The sequence below is a fragment of the Ahaetulla prasina genome, chromosome 7 (assembly GCF_028640845.1).
Source record: "Ahaetulla prasina isolate Xishuangbanna chromosome 7, ASM2864084v1, whole genome shotgun sequence".
Classification (NCBI taxonomy): Eukaryota; Metazoa; Chordata; class Lepidosauria; order Squamata; family Colubridae; genus Ahaetulla; species Ahaetulla prasina.
Window position 1 is genome coordinate 93,437,210 of NC_080545.1, and position 22,230 is coordinate 93,459,439.

Sequence of the window (22,230 nt, forward strand, 5' to 3'; positions counted from 1 at the left end):
AATATCAACAACCACAGATATGCAAATGATACCACTCTAATGGCAGAAAGCGAAGAGGAACTAAAGAGCCTCTTGATGCGGGTGAAGGAGGAGAGTGCAAAAGTTGGCTTGAAACTCAACATTAAGAAAACTAAGATCGTGGCATCTGGCCCTCTCAATTCCTGGCAAATCGATGGGGAAGAAATGGATGTAGTGACAGATTTTATTTTCCTGGGCTCCAAGATCACCACAGATGGGGACTGCAGCCAAGAAATTAAAAGATGCTTGCTCCTGAGGAGGAAAGCTATGGCAAATCTAAATAGCTTACTAAAAAGCAGAGATATTACCCTGCCAACAAAAGTGCCTATAGTCAAGGCGATGGTTTTCCCAGTTGTAATGTATGGCTGTGAAGGTTGGACCATAAGAAAGACTGAGTGCCAAAGAATCGAGGCCTTTGAACTCTGGTGCTGGAAAAGACTCCTTCCTGCGAGTCCCTTGGACTGCAAGGCGATCCAACTGGTCAGTCCTAGAGGAGATCAACTCTGGCTGCTCTTTAGAAGGCCAGATCCTAAAGATCAAACTCAAATCCTTTGGCCACCTAATGAGAAGGAAGAGGCTAAGGAAGAGGCTTCTCCCTGGAGAAGAGCCTAATGCTGGGAAAGATTGAGGGCAAAAGAAGAAGGGGACGGCAGAGAATGAGGTGGCTGGATGGAGTCACTGAAGCAGTCGGTGTGAGATTAAATGGACTCCAGAGGATGGTAGAGGACAGGAAGGCCTGGAGGAACGTTGTCCATGGGGTCGCGATGAGTCGGATACATCTTCGCGACTAATAACAACAACAATGGTGGTTGCAGCCATCTCTCTCTCTCTCTCCCTCCCTCTTTCTCTCTCTCCCTCCCCCTCTGCAGCAACTGATTCTACTAAAAGCAAGAAAGGAAATGTGTTCCTTTATGTTTATTTAGATTAATGCCAAGCCTTACACCCCACCCCGAACTTCTGCATTAAAGGAGGGTATTGGAAGATTTCTCCTGTGCTGCTATTCGCAGTTCAAAATATAGCTCGGCGCCTGAAAATGTGTGAAATTACAAACTGTGTCCCATTTTTTCTTCTAGCATACATTTAAACCTACATGTGCTAAATTGAAGAAGCTTTCATCTTCCCTTCCGAGAGCCTCTCTTTTTCCAAAGCAGCCTTCCATCATCAACCTGATGCCCAGAAGGATATTAAACCGGGGATGGGCGCTGCTGGGGGTTCGCAGGGGTTCGGGAGAACCTCTAGCTAAGATTCTGTGCAGTTCGGAGAACCCCCCCAAATCCCACTCCTGGCTGGCCCTCCCCACCCCGCCCTGCCCCTCCCAAGAGTCCCCACGTGGCCCGTTTTGGATGCAGGTAAGTGCAGGGCACACGCGGAGGCTCAGGGAGGGTGAAAAAAAGGCCTACTGGAAGTTCAGGCCCGTTTCCAGCCTCCAGAGGGAACTCCGGAGCCTGGGGAGGCTGTTTTCGCCCTCCAGGAGGCTCAAGGAAAGCCTCCAGAGCCCAGGGAGGGCAAAAACGCTCCCCCTCCCGCCGCGGTGCAGAAGGCTGACTAGGCCACGCCCACCATGGCCACGCCCATCCAGCAACTGGGCAGAGAACCCCTTGCTAACATTTTTGAAGCCCACTTCTGTATTAAACCACACGCCAAGTGTTTTCAGATATCATGAAGAAGGGTCATTTGGGCTGGGGACGATGGGAGTTGCAGTAGGTTCTGGAACCGCGAAAGAAGACTGCTCTAGCAACCCGAGGAAGAGAAGGAGCAGAACATGGAGTTATTGGCAACATGCCAGAACAAAATACAGATAAGTCCTCAACTTATGACCGCAATTGAGGCCAAAATTTTATGTTGCTAAGTGAGAAATCTGTTAAGTGAGCTTTGCCTCGTTTTACAACTTTTGTCAGCACAATTCGTTAAGTGACTGTTCAGCAAATCTGGTTTTTCCCATTGATTTTGCATGTCAGAAGGTCGCACAGGAAATGAGATCACGTCATGAGATCACTACAACCGTCATAAATATGAGTCAGTTGTCAACCATCTTGTTGTGTCTTGCCCGCCCTCCGAGCAGCCGGGGCCTTCTTACCTGCTCCCCAACACTGAGGAATGTATGCCTCCCGGCCCAAGTCCTGGCTCCATGCCCCCACAAACTGCAGAAGAAGGAGCATCTCCCTGCCCCAGCCCTGACTCCATGCCCAGGCAAACGGAGCAGCTAGACCCCTCCCCCTCATCCACAGCAGGTGAGCCTGAGGAGGGTTTACTCCCAAGAACAGCTGATTGGAGTGACCCTCGCATCAAAAGATTGGAGAGGCGGAGGCAACAGAGGGAAGGGAGGGGCAGGCCTTAATGAGTGCTGAGTCATGGAGCCACACCACATGGCCTATATAAAGGATCTGCTTTCTGGCAGTCTCTGAGTCAGGCAAAAGTCGAACTTATCTTGCTGAAGTCACTTACTGGTCTCCTGCCTGCTCTGAGGACTTTGCTAGGACTTTGGGCAGAGCTGCAGAGGCAAGCCTGATTCGGATTTCCCTGACCCAGCTGTCAGCGGAGGAGTGGGACACGACACATCTGAATGTAAATCATGTGAATGTGGAGATCCCGCAATGGTCATAAATATGAAAAAAACGGTCATCAGTTGCTTTTTTCAGGGTCGTGGTAATTTCAAACAGTCACTAAGTGAACTCTTGTAAGTGGAGGACTACCTGTATTGTTACGGGTAGTCCTCGATCTATGACTGATTGCTTAGCAACCGTTCAAAGTTCTGACAAACCTAGGTGGGGGGAATCTTATGACCCGGATTCAAAGTTCCAACAGTTGGGTCCTCCTGAGGTCACATAACTGCACCCTGGGGTGCCTAGCAACCAGGTTACATTTATGACTATTTGCAGCATCCCACAGTCACGTAACTATGATTAACTAGCATTTTTCTCTGGTTTTTAGCAAAACTTGCCCCATAGCGAACCATTTAACAACCACTTAATGTCTTATTTAATGAACCACTTAATGACTGCAACCTTTGCTTAATGATCCTGGCAGTTGCTTTATGACCACGGTGCTCACTTAATGACCACAGCAAAAAAGGTCATGAAATCAAATTGGTTTAAAGGACCGATCTGCTTTACGACTGTCATGAGTGTCCTGCCCACTATGACAGTAATTCAAGGACTATAGGTAAAAGTAAAGGTTCCCCTCGCACATACGTGCTAGTCGTTCCCGACTCTAGGGGGCGGTGCTCATCTCTGTTTCAAAGCCGAAGAGCCAGCACTGTCCGAAGACGTCTCCGTGGTCACGTGGCCGGCATGACTCAATGCCAAAGGCGCACGGAACCCTGTTACCTTCCCACCAAAGGTGGTCCCTATTTTTCTACTTGCATTTTTTACTTGCTTTCGAACTGCTAGGTTGGCAGAAGCTGGGACAAGTTACGGGAGCTCACCCCATTACGCGGCACTAAGGATTCGAACCGCTGAACTGCCGACCTTTCGATCGACAAGCTCAGCGTCTTAGCCACTGAGCCACCCTTCAAGGACTATACCTATAGACAATTAAGAAGAATTAAGCTCTTTAAGCAATTTAGCTCCAAGAAGCATCTAAAGCCCAGGATTATATATAAAGAGAAATAGCACCATTTTGATTTAACCTCTACTGAATTTAATCCCAAAAGCAAAACCTACATTTTCACTCCAGAAGACCCAAAAGCCAGCAAAATAATTCTCGTCTCGCCTGGTATTCTTGATCGATTCCTTGGAGGGACAAGGAATAATCACTGAAAATGTCCTTTTCACCTAGGTCTGACCAAGAATAAATAAAACTCCTCTGTTTGGCTCAGCCAATTTTTGGATTTGATTTTGATTTTCTTCCTGGACTGCTCAGAGGCACCAAATAACTGGTACCAGCCACAGGTGTCCACTAGAAGACGTGATGACATCACTGTACAAATGACACATCACTACTTTGATGATGATGATGTCATGAGCCGTGTAATGTCGGGGGGGGGTTTCTTTGTTTTTATCTCGTTTTTATCATTTTTATCAATAACTCATGGTAGTGAACATATAATACTCCTTCCTCCAATTTTTCCTACAACAACAAACCTGTCAGGTGAATTGGGCTGAGGGAGAGAGTGACTGGCCCAAAGTCTTCCAGTTGACATTTCATGCCTAAGGCAGGACTAGAACTCACAGTCTCCTGGTCATTGGCCCAAAGAAAGTCACACAGCTGGCTATCAGACCTAAGGCAGGACTAGAACTCACAGTCTCCTGGTGATTGGCCCAAAGTCACCCAGCTGGCTGTCAGGCCTAAGGCAGGACTAGAACTCACAGTCTCCTGGTCATTGGCCCAAAGTCACCCAGCTGGCTGTCAGGCCTAAGGCAGGATTAGAACTCACAGTCTCCTGGTCATTGGCCCAAAGAAAGTCACACAGCTGGCTATCAGACCTAAGGCAGGATTGGAACTCACAGTCTCCTGGTCATTGGCCCAAAGAAAGTCACCCAGCTGGCTATCAGACCTAAGGCAGGACTAGAATTCACAGTCTCCTGGTCATTGGCTCAAAGCCATCCAGCTGGCTTTTAGGCCTAAAGTAGCACTAGAACTCATAATTCCCTTGTTTCCAGCCTGTTGCCTTAACCACTAGAGCAGGGGTAGTCAACCTTTTTATACCTACCGCCCACTTTTGTATCTCTGTTAGCAGTAAAAAAAATTAACCGCCCACCAGTTCCACAGTAATGTGTCGTGTATTGTCGTCTGCGCATGCCTCTTGCGCATCGTGGATTGGGTTTGGCGGGGTGGGCGCCGGCTACCAGCTCTGCTTGTCTGTTACAGCTGGGTGGTGTGGGGGGAGATGCGCGAGCTATTCTGGGACGAGGTTCTTTTGTTTGCGGTCGCACTATAGCGCCATTTAGTTTCACTTATATAACGTGAACTAAACTTATGCACGGGCGATACAAATAGAAATTTAAATTGTCACGGGGAATTTTATGAAAACCTAATGAAAATGTTTTTAAATAATGCTATGAAAACTTTTTTTAAAAGTCAATTGAATTAAAAAAAAAGGAAAGTGCTTCAGTATCAGACAAAACCCCTACCGCCCACCATGAAAGCTGGAACGCCCACTAGTGGGCGGTAGGGACCAGGTTGACCACCAGAGTGATATTTGTAGCCGATAGGAGCTCCATGAAATCAAAATTAGCATGACGCAACCAATGTTCCCTCTAATTTTTCACGAGTCTGAGCAAGCACACTAACTCCCTGAGCGGTCCCTTGGACCACTGTGAGCAACATCAGAGCTAGCCAAATCTGTGCTGCGCAGCTAATCAACGTCATTGACAGGCGTCCATTATGGACGCCTGTCAATGACGTTGATTAGCTGCGCAGCACAGATTCGGCTAGCTAAAACACGCCACAAATGGACGCCTGTCAAATGACGTTGATTAGCTGCGCAGCACAGATTTTCTGTGCGCGGAGACCGTGTCAGCAGTGCGCATTTGCGCACGCACGCAGTTTAGAGGGAACAGTGGACGCAACTGATGTGTCATGAACAGGATTCTCATTATGATGTGACTTGTCCTGCTTGCCCACCTGTGGAAGGCATAGCAGCGTCACTGTCGTTTCTCATTCTTTATTTTCTGCAGTTGCTATATTTCCGGCTGCCTCCATGGTTCAACCTGCTACTGCTGAGAATTATTAATTGCACCTAAACGGTACTTGGCCTGTGTGCTCAAAAGCACATATTCTTTTGCTGGGAAAGAGTAAGAAAAAAAAGAAAAAAAAGAAAGATGATTGCTAATGGCATTTTCCGGCACCGATGGCTGAAAATTAATTCTATTAGAATTTATACTGTTAACTCACAAAACATCCCTGGCCTGCTCTTGAGTTGCCGTAGGCAAGAGGAATGGGAAAACGGTGAAGCAGCACAGCAGCCAAAAACAAAAGCACATTCCAGACATCTCTCTCTCAAGGCTGTCTCCCAGGGTTACCCACAGTGCCGGAGCTGAGTGACCTCTACAACCCGCAAAATTGCTCTGTTGCCGAATGTGATTGATAACACGCCCTGGGGGGAGGGGGGGGGAAACAGGGTCATGATTGGGGCCGTAAAAACATGGGGCTACACCTGGAATGTGTCATTTTTGGTCACCAGAGTGCTTCTGAAGGCTGGGGAGTACTGTGAAAAGAAAGAAGAGAACGGGAAAAGAGCATCTTGAGCCTGTGTCAAATGCCCACCATGACCCCGCCCACCCCCCACCCCCCCCGACATCAAACATAACCCTGATGTGGCCCTCAACGAAATCAAGTTTGACACCCCTGGCCTCGCACAATTGCTGTGTTCATATCACATGCTAAGGCAAAAATTACCACTACACAATCAGCCGCACACTACCCAATGGGTTCTAGGGTGGTGTGCCAACCCTGAAGTAGCTGGTCGAGAAAAGATGCTTTTTCCCTGACTCCTTTTAGGACTCAAACCACCAAGAAGGAATGGATTAATGGTCCATCACAATAAAATCAGCCTCCCTCCTCACCCATCCTGGTTCGTTTCTCTGGAAGGGTCCTTGTAGGTCTCCAACAGTTGTTCAATTACAATTCCCAGCATCCCTTGCCCTGGTCCTGTGCAGGCCAGTCTAGCACAGATAACAATTTATGGAGGACTATCACTCTCAATTTGTTAGAAATTGGGAAGGCACTTAAAAAACAACAACACACTTATAATGAACTATTTGCTCTGGTGTACATCTGGAAATTGCAGCCTTAAAGATCACCATTGGGTGCCAGGTGGCAGAGGTCACCTACCCTCAGCCACAAGGTCATTAACCTCTGCTCAAAGACAAAAGCCATCTGGGGCACTTAGAGCTAATAAGCAGCGTTTTCCTGCAAAAAAGCAACTATTCCTTTCCCCTCCTCTCTCTCTGCCCCACCCCGGCCAGCTCCCCTCTTTCCCTCCATCCCCATGAAATAAAATAAACATATATACTCACCCCAGGTAAAGTTTTAATATTGTGCAGCGCATTCTGAGCTTCTAGTGCCGCTTTTCTGGTATAAAACGTTATGAAACAACAACCTAGGGAGAGGAATTAAAAAAAAAAAGATTTCAGAAATTACTGGGCTTTCCCAGATGCAAAAAAGAATGAAGAAATTAAAGGAAAAGAAGATTTGGATTATTTTACAACATGGGAATTATTTTACAAATGGTTAAATGACAGACACTGAGGTTAGAGGAGTAGAATTGGATGAAATACGGTCTACATGAAAAAGGAAAATGGATGAACTATTATTTTGATGGTTATATAATCGACACTTTGATGGAAGATAGTATATGTTGCAAAGATGATCGATATTATTGTATATTTGTTTATATATTACTGTATATGTACACTTTTATGTACACTGAGAGCATCTGCACCAAGACAAATTTCTTGTGTGTCCAATCACACTTGGCCAATAAAAAATTCTATTCTGTTCTGTTCTATTCTGTATATTTGTTCATTTATTATTATTATTATTATTATTATTATTATTATTATTATTATTATTATTATTATTATTATTATTATTATTATTATTATTTATTCGATTTTTATACCGCCCTTCTCCCGAATGACTCAGGGCGGTGTACAGCCAAAATAAAACCAACAATACAATATACAATTAAAACCCGAATTAAAAAACTTATTACATCATTGGCCTAAGACTTTAAAACATAGAAAACTAAAAAACCCATTAAAATTCATAATAAAATTTAAAAACCCAATAAAAACCCAATAAAATTTAAGCCAGCCCCGCGCGAATAAATAGATGTATTTTCAATTCGCGGCGAAAGGTCCGAAGGTCAGGTATTTGGCGTAAACCAGGGGAAGTTCGTTCCAGAGGGTAGGAGCCTCCACAGAGAAGGATCTTCCCCTGGGGGCCGCCAGCCGACATTGTTTGGCGGACGGCACCCTGAGAAGTCCCTCTCTGTGTGACCGTACGGGTCGGTGGGAGGCATGCGGTAACAGTAGGCGGTCCCGTAAGTACCCAGACCCTAAGCCATGGAGCGCTTTAAAGGTAGTAACCAGAACCTTAAAGTGCTCCTGAAAGACCACAGGTAGCCAGTGCAGTCTGCGCAGGAGTGGTGTTACATGGGAGCTACGTGAAGCTCCCTCTATCACCCGCGCAGCTGCGTTCTGGACTAACTGAAGCCTCCGGGTGCACCTCAAGGGGAGCCCCATGTAGAGAGCATTACAATAATCCAAGCGGGAGGTAACAAGGGCATGAGTGACTGTGCACAAGGCATCCCGATCAAGGAAGGGGCGCAACTGACGAACCAGGCGAACCTGGTGAAAGGCCCTCCTGGAGACGGCCATCAAATGGTATTCAAACGACAGCTGTTCATCCAGGAGAACACCCAGGTTGCACACCCTTTCCTTTGGGGCCAATAACTCACCTCCAACAGTCAGCTGCGGCTGCAGCTGACTGAATCGGGGTGCCGGCATCCACAGCCACTCCGTCTTGGAGGGATTGAGCTTGAGCCTGTTCCTCCCCATCCAGACCCATATGGCTTCCAAACACCGGGACAGCACTTCAACAGCTTCGTTGGGGTGGCCCGGGGTGGAAAAGTACAGCTGAGTATCATCAGCGTACAGCTGGTATCTCACCCCAAAGCCACTGATGATCTCACCCAGCGGCTTCATATAGATGTTGAACAGGAGGGGCGAGAGAATTGTGGCACCCCACAAGTGAGGCGCCTCGCGGCCAACCTCTGCCCCCCTGTCAACACTGTCTGCGACCGGTCGGAGAGATAGGAGGAGAACCACCGATAAACGGTGCCTCCCACTCCCAATCCCTCCAACCGGTGCAGCAAGATACCATGGTCGATGGTATCAAAAGCCGCTGAGAGATCTAATAGGACCAGGGCAGAGGAATAACCCCTGTCCCTGGCCCTCCAGAGATCATCCACCAACGCGACCAAAGGTGTCTCTGTGCTGTATCCGGGTCGGAAGCCGGACTGGAACGGGTCTAGATAGACAGCTTCATCCAGGTATTGGGGTAGCTGCCGCGCCACAGCACTCTCTACAACCTTCGCAACAAACAAAGGTTGGAGACTGGACAATAATTACCCAAAATAGCTGGGTCCAGGGAGGGCTTCTTGAGGAGGGGTCTCACCACCGCCTCTTTCAAGGCGGCAGGGAAAACCCCTTCCAACAAAGAAGCGTTGATAATCCCCTGGAGCCAGCCTCGTGTCACCTCCTGAGTGGCCAGCACCAGCCAGGAAGGGCACGGGTCCAGTAAACATGTGGTGGCGTGGAGCCTCCCCAACAACCTGTCCACGTCCTCGGGAGTCACAAGATCAAATTCATCCCAAACAAATTCAACAAGACGTGCCTCCTCCCTCTCGCCTGGATCATCCCAATTTCGGTCCAAGCCATCCCGGAGCTGAGCGATTTTATCGTATAGATAACCACTAAACTCCTCGGCTCATCCCTGCAAAGGGTCATCCCGCACCTCCTGATGAAGGAGAGAGCGGGTCACCCGAAACAGGGCGGCCGGGCGGTTATCTGCCGACGCAATGAGAGTGGAAGCGTAAGAACGCTTCGCCTCCCTCATTGCCACTAGGTAGGTCCTAGAATAAGACCTAACTAGTGTCCGATCAGCTTCGGAACGACTGGACCTCCAAGTACTCTCTAGGCGTCTTCTCCGGCGATTCATCTCCCTCAGCCCCTCAGAGAACCGAGGGGCTGGCTGAGATCTGCGCCGGGTCAGAGGCCGCAAAGGCACGACACGGTCCCAGGCCACAACTAGTTCCTCAGCCGTGCCATGGGCCAGATCTTCAGGAAATGGCCCAAGCTCCATCAGGAACCTCTCAGGGTCCATCAGGCGCCTGGGACAGAACCAACGTATAGGTTCCGTCTCCCTGCGATGGTGGGTGGCGGTTCAGAAGTCCAGGCGAAGGAGGAAATGATCTGACCATGACATCGGTTCTGTTACTAAATCATCTAATTCCAGATCATTTAACCACTGTCCAGAGATATAAATTAGATCCAGCGTGCCTCCTCCCATGTGGGTAGGGCCATCATTTACTCAAATCAGGTCCAAGGCTGTCATGGAAGCCTGGAACTCCCGAGCTGCAGTCGATGACAAGCCGGTCGATGGCAGATTGAAATCCCCCATGACTATAAGTCTGGGGGTCTCAACCGCCACCCCGGCAAGTCTGGGGGCCTCAACCGCCACCCCGGCAAGTCTGGGGGTCTCAACCGCCACCCCGGCAAGTACCTCCAACAACTCGGGTAGGGCTGTGGTCACGCAGCAAGGAGCCATATATATATATAATTATAGTGACCATGATGATGTTTGTAATGTTAATACCATGTACACCTAGAGAACACACTGCTCAACATAGAAATGGCATGCATGATATAAAACGATTAAAAATATTTTAAAAGAATGAAGAAGATCGGGGAGGAGGAGATGGAGGAGAAGATTGAGGAGAAGGAGGAGAGCTGAAGAAAAGAGGAGGAAGAGAAGGAGAAAGAGGAAAAGGAGGAGAAGGGAAAAGTATGATACTACAATGAGCATAAGAAGAGGAGAGATGGAAGAGGAGGAGGAGGAAGAAAAAAGATGGAGGAGAAGGAGGAGGTGGTGGTGGAGAGGACATGATTTAGGAGCATCATTACAGGGAATAGGGATGGTGGAATTCTAATAAGCCTCCATTAAAGGCAGAGAAGTAATTTTATAGTTTTATAGTTGAAGTCGAGAAAGGGGAGCAGAAGAGGAAGGTGAGCTTCAATCATGTGCCTCAGATCTCAGGAAATGGCCCAAGCTCCATCAGGAACCTCTCAGGGTCCATCAGGTGCCTGGGACAGAACCAACGTATAGGTTCCGTCTCCCTGCGATGGTGGGTGGCGGTTCAGAAGTCCAGGCGAAGGAGGAAATGATCTGACCATGACATCGGTTCTGTTACTAAATCATCTAATTCCAGATCATTTAACCACTGTCCAGAGATATAAATTAGATCCAGCGTGCCTCCTCCCATGTGGGTAGGGCCATCATTTACTCAAATCAGGTCCAAGGCCGTCATGGAAGCCTGGAACTCCCGAGCTGCAGTCAATGACAAGCCGGTCGATGGCAGATTGAAATCCCCCATGACTATAAGTCTGGGGGTCTCAACCGCCACCCCGGCAAGTCTGGGGGTCTCAACCGCCACCCCGGCAAGTCTGGGGGTCTCAACCGCCACCCCGGCAAGTACCTCCAACAACTCGGGTAGGGCTGTGGTCACGCAGCAAGGAGCCATATATATATATATGATTATAGTGACCATGATGATGTTTGTAATGTTAATACCATGTACACCTAGAGAACACACTGCTCAACATAGAAATGGCATGCATGATATAAAACGATTAAAAATATTTTAAAAAAAGAATGAAGAAGATCGGGGGGAGGAGGAGATGGAGGAGAAGATTGAGGAGAAGGAGGAGAGCTGAAGAAAAGAGGAGGAAGAGAAGGAGAAAGAGGAAAAGGAGGAGAAGGGGAAAAGTATGATACTACAATGAGCATAAGAAGAGGAGAGATGGAAGAGGAGGAGGAGGAAGAAGAAAAAAAGATGGAGGAGAAGGAGGAGGTGGTGGTGGAGAGGACATGATTTAGGAGCATCATTACAGGGGAATAGGGATGGTGGAATTCTAATAAGCCTCCATTAAAGGCAGAGAAGTAATTTTATAGTTTTATAGTTGAAGTCGAGAAAGGGGGAGCAGAAAAGGAAGGTGAGCTTCAATCATGTGCCTCGTATCTCAAGAGGACCCCTGCTGTTTCAGCAAAGTGCTACGACTCTGAAATTAAGTTAACCAGAAGCCCGACTGTCACTGTGGCGTAAGTGATGAGGATACCATTTCGTTCATCTCCCAAGGGGAGCTCTTGAATGAATGGAGTAGCAACTGGTGGAAGAAAACCACTCCTCCCCCGCCCCACTCAAAAAAAAATTACAACAGAGGATCAAGCATTGAAAGCACAACAAGAGATTCCAGACTAATTTCCCATTTGACTCCTCCCTCTGGCTTGGCCAGTCTCTCTGTGACATAAATTAGATTTGCCTCCCCACAACAATTAATATTTAGAAAGTTGTTGAAAACTTGGTTACTCAACCAAGTGCTGGGGAATTAGAGATGCCATAACTGGATACATAGGAGACGTATGGTGCTATTCCTGTACGCACTGTGATTTGATGAAATTAATTCGAATCTTTACAAGTTTATAGATTGTACCGCTACCTATTTTGTCAGTGTGTTACGCGTTGGACTGTGCCTGGAAGCCATTTAGATTTGTCTAAACCGATGCAGCATAAAAACGCACGTTAACAAATGAACTCCTTTCCATTTATTTAGCCTTTTCCCCCCCCATCAACTGGCAAGCTAAGTGCATCTTCTCACTAATAATGGTGGTTGCAGGCAGACAAATCTGCAAAGCCCGACAGTTTTGTCAATACGGTGAAATGAGCCTAGCCCCGTCGCAACCCAAATTCTGCCGCTTGTGTGCACTCGTAAGTGTGACTTCAGGTTGTGATCATCATGGGTTGTGACTGCCAGCGTTCCAGAAAATCCTCCCCCCCCGACAACTCCAAGTAAAAACTCTGAAGCAAGCATTTTTCAAAGTTCTATTTACTAGGATAGGTAAACTGGCACACATGAACTCTTGCGCCTGCGAGGTGCCCCCGCCTCGCAGGAATGGCCCGTTTTGTTACCAAGGGCCGGCCTCCATGACGGGTTTTGGGACCCACAGAGGTGGCATGCGAAGAGAAAGAGCCTGTGGGGATGTTTAGAGAGGGAATTTTTAAAGGGGGGGAGGGCAAGGGCGGGTGTTGGGGGAAACCCGTCGGGGAGGGTATGTCCAGTCCTAGCGCGTGCTCACGACACTATTTTAGCTGGTCCGAAGACAGGGGGGGAGGGGTCTGAACAGAGCAAAGAACATTATTCCATCTGTACGGTAAGTGGGAGGGGCAGATATGGCGGAGGCAGGGGCCGATTGCTCGCTGGGAGCACGTGGTCGATGTTTAAAGGCGATCACGTGCTCCGCCCCCAGTCCTTACTGCCCCTGGATGGTCAGGATCCTCAGAGCCTGGGTCACGGCTGATGCTCTGCAATGCCCGGTCCGTGGTTAATAAGGCCCCTGATTTGTGACCTGATTCAGAGGGAGTCCGCGGACTTTATGGGCATTACGGAGACCTGGCTGGGCACAGAAGGGGTGTACCCTGGTTGAACTGTGCCCACCGGGTTTCCGGCATTCCATCAGCCGAGGACCCAGGGTAGGGGTGGGGGTGGCGGTTGTGATTAGGGAAAGTCTGGAGCCGAGGAGTCCACTGTTCCTCAGATAGCTGGCTGTGAATCCTCCTTGTGAAGTGGGGCCATCAAATCAGATGGGGTTGTTGATCACGCACCTGGCTCCTTGCTGCGTGACTACAGCCCTACCTGAACTACTGGAGGTGCTTGCTGGCGTGGCGGTTGAGATTCCCAGACTTCTGGTCTTGGGAGATTTCAACTGCCATCGGCCGGCTTGTCATCAACAGTGGTTCAGGAGTTCCAGGCCTCCATGACGGCCTTGGACCTGATTCAAGTAACTGATGGCCCTACACACATCGGGGAGGCGCTAGATTTGATTTTTATCTCTGGTCAGTGGGTAAATGATCTGGATTTAGGAGATATAGTGAAAGAACCGTTGTCATGGTCAGATCATTTTCTCCTTCGCCTAGACTTTCGAACCGCTGCTCACCACCGCAGGGAGACGGAGCCGATGCGTTGGTTCCGCCCCAGGCGCCTGATGGACCCGGAGAGGTTCCTGACGGAGCTTGGGCCGCTTCCTGAGGATCTTACCCACGGCACGACTGAAGAACTAGTTGCGGCTTGGGAACGGGCCGCGGCTGGGGCCTTGGACCGTGTCGCCTTTGCGGCCTCTGACCCGGCGCAGATCTCAATTGGCTCCTGGTTCTCCGGGAGCTGAGAGAGATGAAACGCCGGAGAAGACGCCTAGAGAGTGTTTGGAGGTCCAGCTGCCCGAGGCTGATCGGACACTAGTGAGGTCCTTTACTAGACTCATTTAGTGGCAATGAGGGAGGCGAAACGCTCACGCTTTCCACCCTCATTGCATCGGCAGATAACCGCCCGCCGCCCCAGCTGGTGACCTGCCTCCTTCAACAGGAGGGACGGATGACCCCTGCAGGGACGAGCTGAGGAGTTTAACGGTTATCTATACGATAAAATCGCTCAGCTTCGTGATGGTTTGGATCATGATTGGCGATTCAGCCGAGGCGGCAGAGACTCGCCTTGTTGAGGTTATTTGGGATGAGTTTGAGTCTGTGGCTCTCGAGGACGTGGACAGGTTGCTGGGGAGGTTGAATGCAACCACGTGTTTACTGGACCCGTGCCCTTCCTGGTTAGTACTGGCTGCTCAGGAAGTGACACGAGGCTGGCTCCAGGGATTATAAATGCTTCTTTGGTTGAAGGGTTTTCCCACCGCCTTGAAGGAGGCGGTGGTGAGACCTCTCCTGAAGAAGCCTTCCTGGACCCAGCTATTTTGGGTAATTATCGCCCAGTTCCAACCTTCGCTTTTAGCGAAGGTTGTAGAGAGTGTGGTTGCATGGCAGCTTCCCGGCACCTGGAGGAAGCTGTCTATCTAGACCTGCTCCAGTCCGCTTCCGACCCGTTACAGCACGGAGACGGCTTTGGTCGCATGGTAGATGACCTCTGGAGGGCCAGGGACAGGGGTTGTTCCTCTGCCTTGGTCCTATTAGACCTCTCAGCGGCTTTTGATACCATTGACCATGGTATCTTGCTGCGCCGGTTGAGGGGTTGGGAGTGGAGGCACCGCTTATCGGTGGTTCTCCTCCTATCTCTCCGACCGTCGCAGACGGTGTTGACAGGGGGCAGAGGTCGCCCCGAGGTGCCTCACTTGTGGGGTACCGCAGGGGTCGATTCTCTCGCCTACCCTGTTCAACATCTATATGAAGCCGCTGGGTGAGGTCATCAGTGGTTTCGGGGTGAGTTATCATCTGTACGCTGATGATACTCAGCTGTACTTTTCCACCCCGGACCACCCCAATGAAGCGGTCGAAGTGCTGTCCCGGTGCCTGGAAGCCGACGGGTCTGGATGGGGAGAAACAGACTCAAGCTCAATCCTCCAAGACGGAGTGGCTGTGGATGCCGGCACTGGTACAGGCAGCTGCACCCGCAGCTGACTGTTGGGGGCGAGTTAGTGGCCCCAAAGGAGGTGGTTCGCAACTTGGGTGTCCTCCTGGATGGTCGGCTGTCCTTTGATGAACATCTGGCGGCCGTCACCAGGAGGGCCTTTTACCAAGTTCGCTTGGTTCGCCAGTTGCGTCCCTTCCTTGACCAGGATGCCTTATGCACGGTCACTCACGCCTGGTTACGCCTCGGCTGGATTATTGCAATGCTCTCTACATGGGGCTGCCCTTGAGGTGCACCCGGAGGCTGCAGTTAGTCCAGAATGCAGCTGCGCTGAGTGGTAACGGGAGCCGCTCGTGGCTCCCATGTAACACCACTGCTCCGTAGTCTGCACTGGCTTCCTGTGGTCTTCGGTGCGCTTCAAGATTCTGGTTACCACCTTTAAAGCGCCCATGGCTTAGGACCCGGTACTTACGAGACCGCCTGCTGCTACCTTATGCCTCCCATCGACCAGACGCTCACAGAGAGGGCCTTCTCAGGGTGCCGCCCGCCAAACAATGTCGGCTGGCGGCCCCAGGAGTAGGGCCTTCTGTGGGAGCACCAACACTCTGGAACGAACTCCCCCCTGGCTTACGTCAAGTGCCTGATCTTCGGACCTTTCGTCGTGAGCTTAAAACATATTTATTCATTCAAGCAGGACTGGCATAAATAGCTGTTTTAAATTGGGGTTTTAATAATATTTTAAATTTTTAAATGTTTTAATAATCGGCCACATAGTAATAGTTCTTTTTAAATTCTTTTAATTGTATATATTCCGTGTTTTATTTTGGCTGTACACCGCCCTGAGTCCTTCGGGAGAAGGGCGGTATAGAAATTTAATAAAATAAAATAAAATAAATAAAATAAAACATCTGGGACTAGGCTCATTTTAACGTTTTTCCCATCCTGTCTCTTGCTTAGACTTCGGGTTGCACAAAGCTATTCGTCTCCCAAATCTTCATCAATCTCTGAAGCAACCGATACAGAGGTCCTTGATTTAAGCAGGTCAGGTTTCAATCCATCAGGTTTCTGAGATTTAAGGGGAAAAAAAATGATCTGAACCATTGTAATGTTGCAGACTAATCATTTAGCAGCTGTCATTTGGAGTCCTTCCCCATGTGCACCGGCTGGAAAGAAGAATAGAAGTGGATTATTCGAGGATCTGATGTTTGGGGAAAAGAACAGCCACTTGTTGTGGTCCGCCAGCAGCCTGTGGAGCTGGCAACGGAGTCAGACAGCAATGAGGTTGAGGTGGGGCCAGGGCCATTGGGGAGTGAGGTGCAGACTCCAGAGCTTCCAGAGACTGATAGTAGTGAGGCAGAGAAACAGGAGGAGCCTGTTCCTAATGCACGCATGAGAAGAGCTGCCAGAAGGCAAGAGCAGCTCAAGCAAAAAGGACAACTCAGGAGTAGGACCAAGAGATGATTAGCCCCTCCCATAAGGTTTAAAACAGACCAGCAATGGCGTTTGAGCTTTGCCGGAAAACAACACTGGTAGTTGCATCTTCTTCTTTGTCTACGTCTTGCATTTATTTTTGTATCTCTGACTTCTGAACATTTGCCAAGAAAAGCCTTTGGCAATTTGCCTAATTGGACCAAGGTTTGCGATAGGACTGAGGAATTTGTGTTGGGAGGAATTTGCTTTAATTTAGTTGAACTATGCTGGGAATGAAGTCATTCGCAGCTGTTCGAATAAAGTTTGTTTGTTTTTTCACTGACTGAGTTCCCTACTACCTACTTGGGCCTGGGTCACAACACCGCTAGCTTTACCCTGTTTCCCCGAAAATATGACCTACCCTGAAAGTAAGTCCTAGCTTGATTTTTATACATGCGCCCAATATAAGCCCTACCCCCAAAATAAGCCCTGAATGAATTGAGAGCAAAACCCCATTCCTTACTAGCCCTGGTGATGTTACCTAGTTAATTTAATTTAATAATTTTAAATGGTGTTTTAGTTTATTATATATTTTAAACTTTTTAGGCTAATTATAAAATAAGTTTTTTAATTTGCATTTTAAATTGTACATTGTATTGCCTGTTTTATTTTTGCCTGTACACCGCCCTGAGTCCTTCGGGAGAAGGGCGGTATAGAAATTTAATAAAATAAAATAAAATAAATAAAATAAAACATCTGGGACTAGGCTCATTTTAACGTTTTTCCCATCCTGTCTCTTGCTTAGACTTCGGGTTGCACAAAGCTATTCGTCTCCCAAATCTTCATCAATCTCTGAAGCAACCGATACAGAGGTCCTTGATTTAAGCAGGTCAGGTTTCAATCCATCAGGTTTCTGAGATTTAAGGGGAAAAAAATGATCTGAACCATTGTAATGTTGCAGACTAATCATTTAGCAGCTGTCATTTGGAGTCCTTCCCCATGTGCACCGGCTGGAAAGAAGAATAGAAGTGGATTATTCGAGGATCTGATGTTTGGGGAAAAGAACAGCCACTTGTTGTGGTCCGCCAGCAGCCTGTGGAGCTGGCAATGGAGTCAGACAGCAATGAGGTTGAGGTGGGACCAGGGCCATTGGGGAGTGAGGTGCAGATTCCAGAGCTTCCAGAGACTGATAGTAGTGAGGCAGAGAAACAGGAGGAGCCTGTTCCTAATGCACGCATGAGAAGAGCTGCCAGAAGGCAAGAGCAGCTCAAGCAAAAAGGACAACTCAGGAGTAGGACCAAGAGATGATTAGCCCCTCCCATAAGGTTTAAAACAGACCAGCAATGGCGTTTGAGCTTTGCCGGAAAACAACACTGGTAGTTGCATCTTCTTCTTTGTCTACGTCTTGCATTTATTTTTGTATCTCTGACTTCTGAACATTTGCCAAGAAAAGCCTTTGGCAATTTGCCTAATTGGACCAAGGTTTGCGATAGGACTGAGGAATTTGTGTTGGGAGGAATTTGCTTTAATTTAGTTGAACTATGCTGGGAATGAAGTCATTCGCAGCTGTTCGAATAAAGTTTGTTTGTTTTTTCACTGACTGAGTTCCCTACTACCTACTTGGGCCTGGGTCACAACACCGCTAGCTTTACCCTGTTTCCCCGAAAATACGACCTACCCTGAAAGTAAGTCCTAGCTGGATTTTTACACGTGCACCCAATATAAGCCCTACCCCCAAAATAAGCCCTGATTAAGATAGAAAATGAATTGAGAGCAAAACCCCATTCCTTGCTAGCCCTGGTGATGTTACCTAGTTAATTTAATTTAATAATTTTAAATGGTGTTTTAGTTTATTATATATTTTAAACTTTTTAGGCTAATTATAAAATAAGTTTTTTAATTTGCATTTTAAATTGTACATTGTATTGCCTGTTTTATTTTTGCCTGTACACCGCCCTGAGTCCTTCGGGAGAAGGGCGGTATGAAAATCAAAATAATAAATAAAATAAATAAATAGTTTGATCATGAAATGTCTGCAAGAAAACAAGCAGGCTCAGAGAACACCAAGGACCCCTCATTTCAACCCTGAGCTGCAAATATTCTCCTTTATCTCCAACTATTTTCCGACTTTATTCTTTTAGCAAAACATTGTCAGTGTGTGAACTGAAAATTCTTTTAAAAGCTGCCTCGGAATTTCCAGGACTGGCAGATCAAAGCACTGAAGGCCAGAAAGAGTAAATGGATGATGTATTCCTTCCCCCTTTCACTTTATTTCAATAAATGAGGCGCCTTCCTTTTAGATCCATATTTGCAAGCGCAGCAGGTGCCACCTTATAACCACAACGGAGCCCCCAATCTCCATTGCTAAGCAACCGGGTTTTGCCCCATTTCATGACAATTTTTTTTGGCCACAGTTTTTCTTCAGCAAAACACCGCAGTTGTTAAATGAATCATGCAATGGTTCAGTAAAGCTGCCTTTCCCCCACATTAAGTTTGCTTGTTGGGAGGCGGCTAAGAAGGTGTTCTGTCTCCTTCCCCACTTCAGACCCACGAGCTGGCCTTCAGCCTGTGGATTCACGGCTCTTATCAGTCCTGGCAGAGAAATCGCAGCTGCCTGCCAAAGTTCAAACAAATGACTCACGTAGCAAGACTTTCAGCTCTTTTTGAAACGGTTCAGCTAAACTTTTGCTTCCCGTGGAGTGAGAGCAGTCCCAAAGCTCCTTATATATCCTGTGGGGTGGGGCTCCTGCCCCACCCTTTCTTTTGATGACGCCGCCTCTCTAATCTTCTGAAGCGCGGATCAAGCCAAACTTGATTATTATTATCAGCTGGGTTGAAGGCGTAGTCTGGGGAAGGGAGGAATCAGGGGATGACGGCCTCATTACGTCCTCCGACTGGTCTGGTTCTGGCTCCTGGAGCCGAGCCAAAGGAATTGGTGCTCCCGAGGTAAGCCTTACTGGCCCTTCCCCCTCACTTTCGGAGTCACTTTCGGGCATGGGGCCAGGTTTGGGGGCTGGAGTCACAACAGAAGGTTACCAAAGGGTGATCACATGACTCCGGGACAACTCAGCTGTCATAAATAACATGCCAGTTGCCAAACAACCGAATTTTGATCACGTGATCATGGGGATACTGCGATGATTGTTAAGTGTGCAAACCGGTCATTAAGTCACCTTGTCCAGTGCTGTTGTAACTTCGAACAGTCACTCAATGAATAGAAGTAAATACAGGACTAGCTGTAGGGTTCAGCATCCTATGTGAGATGTTGGCTGTTTCTCCATCTATCTGGAGTTCAGTTCTTCAGCCAGGGACCCAAATCCAGGCACGATTTTCCTTATCTCTTGAAGGCTTCTTGGATAGGTTCCTGGAGGTTAACTTGAGAGGCAAGAAGTGTAGTGGCTCATGAGATTAGGAGGCTGGACTGAAGATCAACAGTTTCATGTTCGAGACCCAGCTAACTGCAGAGGGAAAGGGCGAGCTCCCGTCACATGCTCCAGCTCCTGCTGACCCAGCAGTTCTAAGTCCACCATGAACAGATAGATGGATACCACTTCGGTGGGCAACTTAATGGGGACATGAAAGGAACCCCCCCCCCAAACAGGGCATCTCCTGGGCAATGGTGATGTCACCGTTGAATCCTTTCAACTTGGAAGTGGTTCAGTGCTCTCAACATGAACGAAGTAATTTTACTAGAGGCAACCTGATCCTCTTGATTAATTAAGACTTTTCTTGGATGCACAGTTTGGAAAATTTTAGAGGTAGTGTCATCCAGAAATCCTTTTGCCTATAGGAGGGCTGTCAAACTCCTGGTCCACGGGCCGAATGCGCCACGCGCTGGCCACGGCCACCCCATTTTAGCAAAGGGGGGAAAAGTCTCAATACGTCATGTGATGAAAATGGGACACCATGAGTTTGACACCCCTGGCCCCATAGCCTTGCCCCACAGGAACCTGCTACTTCTTCAAATAAGTCCCAAAATGACATTTTATATTGGCAACCTTACTGCCATATACTGCTCATCCTCCTTTTCCTTTGTAGGATGGAGTTATTTCTTTACAGCTCAGTATGGATGATAAAAAATACTTTGGCCACCTAATGAGAAGGAAGGACTCACTGGAGAAGAGCTGAATGTTGGGAAAGATTGAGGGCAAAAGAAGAATGGGACGACAGAGAAAGAGGTCGCTGGATGGAGTCACTGAAGCAGTCGGCATGAGCTTAAATGGACTCCAGGGGATGGTAGAGGACAGGAAGGCCTGGAGGAACGTTGTCCATGGGGTCGCAATGGGTTGGACACAACTTCACAAATAACAACAACAACAGAGGTGGGTTTCATCAGGTTCTGACCAGTTCTGGAGAACCGGTAGCGGAAATTTTGAGTAGTTCAGAGAACCGGTAGTAAAAATTCTGACTGGCCCTGCCCCCAGCTATTCTCTGCCTCCCAAGTCCCAGCCGATCAGGAGGAAATGGGGATTTTGTAGTATCCTTGCCCTGGAGTGGGGAGGGAATGGAGATTTTACAGTATCCTTCCCCTGCCACGCCCACCAAGCCATGCCACACCCACAAAGCCATGCCATGCCCACCAAGCCACACCCACAGAACCGGTAGTAAAAAATTCTGAAACCCAACAACAACAATGGATGATTAATGGGAAGTAATGGAACTTGGATTGTTTATAGCTCAAGATCCCTTAATTACTTCAAAGGTCAGTTTCTCCATTAGTTAGATGTTGCTGAAGGTTTGTATAAGATGTTGACGTGTTGAATGGAGGTTTTGTGCGAACCTGCTACTCCTTCAAAGCAATGGAGGAGGATATCTACTACCAATATTAAGTAAGACTCGTTTCTAATCTCACTGGCTTTTGAACATTGGAGAAAATAAACCGCATTATTTTGTCTAGGGGATTATAAGGTAAAGCTTATGAAAAATGGTTGCAGGAATTGGATATGTGTCATTTAATGAAAACAAGGACTAGGGATGACATGACAGCAGTCTTCCAATATCTTAGGGGCTGCCACAAAGAAGAGGAAATCAAGCTATTCTCCAAAGCACCTGACAGCAGGAAAAGAAGCAACGGATGTAAAATAATCAAGGACAGAAGCAACCGAGAACTAATGACAGAACAATTAATCAGCAGAACGATTTGCCTCCAGAAGTTGTGTATTGTGGCCCGCCAGCAGCTAGCGAAGCTGGCAGCAGATTTGGACAGCGAGGAAGTTGGGGAGGAACATGGGCCAGTCCTGGAGTCTGGGGAAGGCTCTGATGAGGGCTCTGTATCGGAGGCAGAGAGCGGGCCAGGGCCATATACCAGTTATCAGCTGCCTTCGGAGTCAGACATCAGTGAGGCAGACAAACAGCTGGAGCCTGTTCCCAGTGTGCGCATGCTCAGTTGCCAGACGAAGGGAACAGCCAAAGAACAAGGGTCGACTTGGGAGTAAGGCCACAGGTGGACGATGAAGGGCCCCTCCCAGAGGGAATAAAAGAGGAGCGAAAGGGGAGTGGACAATTAGTTCGCTTAATTAGTTCGTGACTCCTTGCCAAGTTTTGAAGATATCGGCCTGGCAGCTCTCCAAGCCAGATAAGGTCTGTGACTGTAAATTTTCCCTTGAAAGTCTTTGCTGGATGTGAATGAAAAGAATTCACAGTAACTTAATAAAAAGGGTTTTTTTGTTAG

At 48.1% G+C, this 22,230-nt stretch overlaps 1 protein-coding gene across 20 annotated transcripts in view; it reads right to left on the reverse strand.

The window, feature by feature from the left end:
* The window catches only part of CELF2 (CUGBP Elav-like family member 2), an 823,343-nt gene that overhangs the window by 186,144 nt on the left and 614,969 nt on the right, over nt 1-22,230 (reverse strand). For all 20 annotated transcript variants that reach the window (XM_058190373.1, XM_058190376.1, XM_058190380.1 and 17 more), the window contains one exon: nt 6,978-7,060. In XM_058190373.1, the coding sequence (XP_058046356.1) occupies nt 6,978-7,060 (83 nt within the window). The remainder of the gene's footprint in view (nt 1-6,977; nt 7,061-22,230) is intronic.